The 6,196-nt window shown below is 45.8% G+C and overlaps 1 protein-coding gene across 1 annotated transcript in view; it reads left to right on the top strand.

Moving 5' to 3' along the window:
- LOC139747341 (uncharacterized) overlaps positions 1 to 2,578 on the top strand; it is a 62,245-nt gene extending 59,667 nt beyond the window's left edge. Inside the window, exon 6 of the mRNA XM_071659535.1 lies at positions 173 to 2,578. Coding sequence (XP_071515636.1) covers positions 173 to 1,592 — 1,420 coding nt within the window. The 3' untranslated portion in view covers positions 1,593 to 2,578. The remainder of the gene's footprint in view (positions 1 to 172) is intronic.
- Positions 2,579 to 6,196: the final 3,618 nt, after the last annotated feature.

A 6,196-nucleotide genomic window follows, 5' to 3' on the forward strand; every position in this document is an offset into this window, starting at 1 on the left:
GGTCATGCAACACTCCTTCGATAGTCCTGTAGTCTTGAATTGTAGATGTTTTTAATGTATGATGCTTCTGCCTTGTGACCTTTAACTTGTTGAGGAGTTTGTCACAAAGCGTTAATGAATATAGTTATAGATTAGTGATGGTTTGAATACCTGAAGGTTTCTCGTGTTGCAGGTCTAAACCGTCGTCTCCGAATTCGCGCTGGGCTCCCAAGCCACAGCTATACCCGCAGAGCTTGTCAGGGGCGAGGCCACAGACGCACAAACTGCCAAGTGTACACAACTATGGAACGTATGCCACACCTGTCAACTACTATGGCTTCCAGGGTTACCCAGTGCCCATGACCAGTATGTACGGAGGGATGCCCCTGGCCATGCCCCAGATGCGGCCGAACTTCGCGTCACAAGCCATGGGGGAAACTGCACAGCAGACCACTGCTAGGCCTGCCACACGCCTCGACACCACCACCACTCCCTCCTCCTCCTCTTACATGGATGTTGCAGACTATAGCGACACCTCTGTGCAGCACACCAGCAGCCCAGGGGACGACCCTGAATCCACACCGCACGACCCAGCAGCCTCTGCCTCCAAGAACATGGACCGCGACGCTAAGAAGACATTAAAGCAGGAGGTAACCTCACAGTACAGCCAGCAGGTTGCAGGAGGACCCAGCCACATCCTCAGCTCTCACTCCCTGCTTCAGGTACCATCCTCTACGACTCAGTCATCCACTCTGCAGACTTCGAACCCCCTGGTGAAACCTCGGATCAGCTCTTCTTGTGAGGTTAACCGTTGCCCAGCTGAAACCACGGGTTTAGCGGGTGTGAATGTGCGTTCATATAACATAAGTAATGCAGAATATGAAGCCCTCGAAGATTCCAGTGGAGCAGGGCCAAGTACCTCTCTCTCAGCCATGCGGGAGAAGACCGCATCACAGACGCCAACACCCAGCCACTGTGCCGCGCCTCATGCTGGTTCCCACTTCATAGCCACCCAGCAGTCTTCGGTCGACCCAGGAGGACAGGCTTCACTTTTCTCACGACCGGGTCAGTCCAGCGATCACAACAGCCAGCAGTACCCACCACCCGATCCAAACTTCAAGAAGGACGAGGACCTGGACTTGGCCAACCCATCGCTGGGCTACTCCTACGTCCTGCGACAGTCTCAGTATGACCCGAGTCTCTACGACGAAAACGATGGTTACATCTTCAACAGCTCGCCGTACCACTCCGGGCCATCGCAAGGCTGCAGTAAGGACGACAAGATGTACTCCGACGTGTACACCAGCTACCTGCAGCACCACATCAACAACGCGTACGACAACAACCCGATGAACCACTTGCAGTTATCCCCAACGTGTCCCTCGGAGAAGGCGTCGTCAGCCCTCACCACAGCCGCCGCCACCACAACCACCACCAGCTCCTCCACCATCCTCGTCAACCCTATGACCCTGCTGGCGCAGACAGAGGAGTGTGATGAAGATGGCTTCCCCATCGACGAATGTGACGAACAAGACAGAGATCACACAGAATTTACCTCTCTGGATCTGTCCGCCTTGCAGGACCCGCCACAGAAGATAGTGTTGTGTGATTAACTGTCCTGATCTTCATATTGTGGCGGAAATGCTCACAAAATACCGTCGTATTTGCTTGGTATCAGTCGCCGCCCACGTGTTCATGTTTGTTGACAAGTTAGATCAGATCACGGAGAGAAAAGAGGGCGTTTTCCACCCCTCGACTCTGGGGCATCAGTGAGCTGGAAGGTTTTTCGAATGAATGCCTTGAATAAAATGAATCCATCATGGAACTTCGAATTGTTATGGGGTGAAAAGTTTAGAAATACAAGTTATACATATATTTTTCACTTTATGTAGAATAAGTATTTATTTCTATTTTTCGGTCTGATGTGATACTTTTTCATTGGCCAGTATTGAATCATATTACAAGTGCGTCCAAACTGTGTGTACAGTCACTGGACCATTTTCTGTTATATCTGATATATTTTAGACTGAATTAAGATTAACAAGGGTTATTTAATATCTTAAGTTGTTGAGATTCGTTGAACATGAATATTAACCGAAATTTTCTCTTATTTTTTGAGATGTAATAATTTCTTGATTTTTATTTTAACTTTGAAGATTATTTTCTTTTTTTTAAGTTTCTAGTAAACATATCCATAGTCTACACACGCAAAATTATTGATCATTCTTTTGTTTCAAACATTACGAAGCTATAGTTCAGAGTATATTATTGTCTTACCGTATATTAACGCAAATGAACATTGGTAATTGTGATATATGTTATCCTTGATCATGTGCAGTACTGTAGATGTTAACGATAGTTCAACTTAACGACTAAATCGGATCCATGTTATAAGGAAATGGCCTGTACCTGTTATTATCCATTTGTAAACCAATATGTAAATTTTTTCAGTGAAATGCTGCATAATGTATGCGTGTCTTTAGTGCCTTTAAAAACGCAGATCTGACATGTATTTTTGTATATGTAGGACACAGAACACAAGATGACGACATTTTTATAAAAGTTTGCCAGAGGAAAAAAAATAAAAGGTGTTTTTCTACGCAGTGTCTCGTTATTTAGTTAATGTTAAGACTTTGAAGACGAGCTGTGTGGAGACCATTAGACCTGTGTCCTGGGTAGCAAGTCTGGTCCAGGAACAGGGCGCCCCTGCCTATTTAGCCTGCCTGTAGAGGAGGTAGGGACACCACCAACACAGAATCAGCAGTGTTAAAGGTCCATTTATGCACAGTCCCATTTAAATAGGGACTGAATGGGGGTATAAGAGAGAGACGGTACGCAATTTTTTTTTTTTTTTTTGAGGATAATTGCTGTATCGTATTGACTTGCTGGGGTGGCACACACACACACACCTGTGTACAGTGACTGAACAAGCGGGGTCCCTTGTACCATACAGCCCTTTTCGTCTATAAGGTTACTACTACTTTGGAGCGACGGAAACCTCTCTTTTCCCCTCAGCATTTTGGGAGAAGCTGATGTAAGAGGCCATAATGGTCGCAGCCCAGCCTCAAAGTCGACTTGTGTATGTGTGTGTGTGTGGTGTAGGGCATTATGACTGGCGTGTGGTTGAAGGCTCCATACTTGCTGCTTTGATGTCATTCCCTGTGTGGGAGTGGTAGTTAGGGCTCGCTGCTGTGCGTCTGAAGCTCTTGCCAAGCGGGAGGCGAGGAACTCACTCCCGCCCTTCACCCTAGCCACCAGGAAGAGCTGGCCTTTACCCTAGCCACCAGAAAGAGCTGGCCTTCACCCTAGCTACCAGGAAGAACTGGCCTTCACCCTAGCTACCAGGAAGAGCTGGCCCTAACCCTAGCCACCAGGAAGAACTGGCCCTCACCCTGACCACCAGGAAGAGGTGCCCCTCGGCCTAGCCACCAAGAAGAATTATTCCTCACCCTAGCTACCAGGAAGAACTGGCCCTCACCCTAGCTACCAGGAAGAACTCGCCCTCGCCCTAGCTACCAGGAAGAACTGGCCCTCACCCTAGCTACAAGGAACGACTGGCCATCGCGCTAGCTACCAGGAACAACTGGCCCTCACCCTAGCTGCAAGGAACCACTGGCCCTCACCCTAGCCACAAGGAACCACTGGCCCTCACCCTAGCCACAAGGAACCACTGGCCCTCATCCTAGCCACAAGGAACAACTGGCCCTCACCCTAGCCACAAGGAACCACTGGCCCTCACCCTAGCCACAGCAGAAGGATCCCTCTCGCCAACACCAGCCTCAGCAGAGTGAGGCATGGGAGGATGGTGGTGGTGTGGGCCTGCGTCCTCAACAACCTTGTCGTGGGAGGAGAAACAAAAATCGTTGCGTTAAAGAAGACAAAACAGAAGGTAAGTCACCTCCTCCGGTCGGCGTTCTCCTGTGATTTGCCGCTATTATCCGCCACACAATGTAGAGTAAATGAAGGAATAATGCCCGCGCGGAATTAGCCATGGGGAGGGACGGAACAGGGACCTCAAACCGTCGGTAGGGTATCGCGCCATTTCCGCCCTTGGGTTCTCTGGGCATTACGGTCAATTTCATGATCTTGGGATACACGTGATGCGCCCCTCTCGTAAGTTTCCTGAAATCTGAACTTGGAAGTGTAATAGTATTCCAGATTCCCGCTCCAGACACTGACAGTTATGGGAATATGAATCTAATGATTGGGTGCATTAGGAGTCAGAGTTGAGGAGTAATGCGCTTGGAGGGGATCTTGACACAGGGGTGAGCGGGAAAGTTCTGGTCGCCATGGCAACATCTCGGGCGGGGTTGCCAAACTTGGTAAACACGGACCCTAGGGTTGCCGCCATCATGGGAGAACCTTTATAAAGATTTACGTTCGGTAAACAAGGATGGGTGATATACACTCTTATTCATCATTACTGTGAATTAGGCTCCTCCAGCAGGATGAATGTACGTTCATTAATGTCGGGGGGGAAATGTGGCATCGTGGAAGGTTCACACCGACGTTAGTGTAGGAAAAATATTCATAGAAGGAAATATTGGTTTAGTCTTGTTTCCAGGAATTATACTTGGGAGTTTCTTGAAATAGAATGACGAGGGCATATTAAGCTCGGTAATGTAACGGAGGAGTGTAACAGTATTGTGACAGTGTGTGTGACACTAGGCCGATGTAATGGTGTGAGAAACAGGTGGACGTACGACCATAGTGTAATGGTACAGTGGCATGGTGCATTATGTGAGGGGCTGGTGTTGAGGAAATGGGAGGGTGTGTAATGGGCATTCCTACTGACCTGGTGGTATGTGGCGAACTACTGGATATTTGCCACCTGATTCATTCGGCGATTCTTTAACGATGACGAAATTTTGTTAAATTCTACGTCCTTGTGTGGATGGTAGAAAGATCAGTAATTACTTTATTCTCTCGTCTGTACTTTATTTATATTCCTTTATCTTAATTTTCATTCATGCATTGCTGTCCCGTTTTGTATTTCATGTGTACTGATGACTTGTAGATGTTTTAGTAAGTATTTTCCTGTATTCTGTATTATTCAGTTATGTAGCTATTGTATTTAGAGCTTCCCTTTTATTTCTAAGTACGTATTTATGCAAACAAAAAAATTCATATTTTTTTTCAAATGCTTCATTTATTTTATGAGCTTGTATGAGTGTTCCACGGCGTATCCCAGTACCTGACCGAGGGTTGAAGTGGTTGGTTGTCTAGGATGATCGCCAGCGGAAGTAGTCGCCGAGGATGTGGCTCGCCGTGGTCAGAGGGTTTGAGATTAATGGCTGGATCGTTAGAGGAATGGTTTTAGCTAACCACAAAATGCCACGCCAAAGAGTATAGACAAATAAAAATATTTCGCACATATATATAGAAATACTTTGTAGTCGAAGGAAAACCATTAGTTGGTCTACAGCAAGCGTGTGTGTGTGTATATATATATATATATATATATATATATATATATAAAGTAGGCGACTCGAAAAATTGTTGCTATTTATATGATAACGCTGTCAATTTTATAGACAGACAAGGTAATATATTCCGACTTGATCCTGAATCCCAGAACTAAATTAGAATTTTAAAATTTGTAAATTCTCAAGTTCCAATTCCAGGGCTGGAGTTTCCGGTCTGGAATAAGCAGCATAAAAGTCCGTCTTTGAAAGAGGTATTGCCAGTGGGGATTAATGTTTACATACAACATCGGAAATTATGATTAATGGCGCAGGGTGGGTCGAATTTAGTGGCCAGCGACCTCTGGATGTTCATTTGACCATTCATTCTTCATCAACTGACCCTGTTCACCATGAAGGTGTACGCTGTACAAGTAATAATATAAAACTGATTATACAGATGTAAGTCGCATCGTCTTGATCGCTCCTCTTTCCTATAGGAATGCCTTTTCGTTGTATTTGGTGTATGGCTGAATATAGGCACAGCTATAGTTGTTCATATCTTTTTGACATAACGTATATTATATCTTTAGATATATACTGTACGTATTGTGCTTCAGTTGTACAATTCGTTGTTAATCTTAACTAGGACAGTCTCCTCCGTTAATGCAGCAGACGTCCCGCTCAGTTAATGTTGATATGAAGTGTCTGGAAGGCTGAAGTTGTTCGACTGAGTTTGCCCCTAACTCAACACCTTGCTGGAAATTTGATACTTCTTTTTTTTTTTTTAGACTCCCTTAGGAAGCCATTTATCC

Source organism: Panulirus ornatus, chromosome 68 (genome assembly GCF_036320965.1).
Source record: "Panulirus ornatus isolate Po-2019 chromosome 68, ASM3632096v1, whole genome shotgun sequence".
Classification (NCBI taxonomy): Eukaryota; Metazoa; Arthropoda; class Malacostraca; order Decapoda; family Palinuridae; genus Panulirus; species Panulirus ornatus.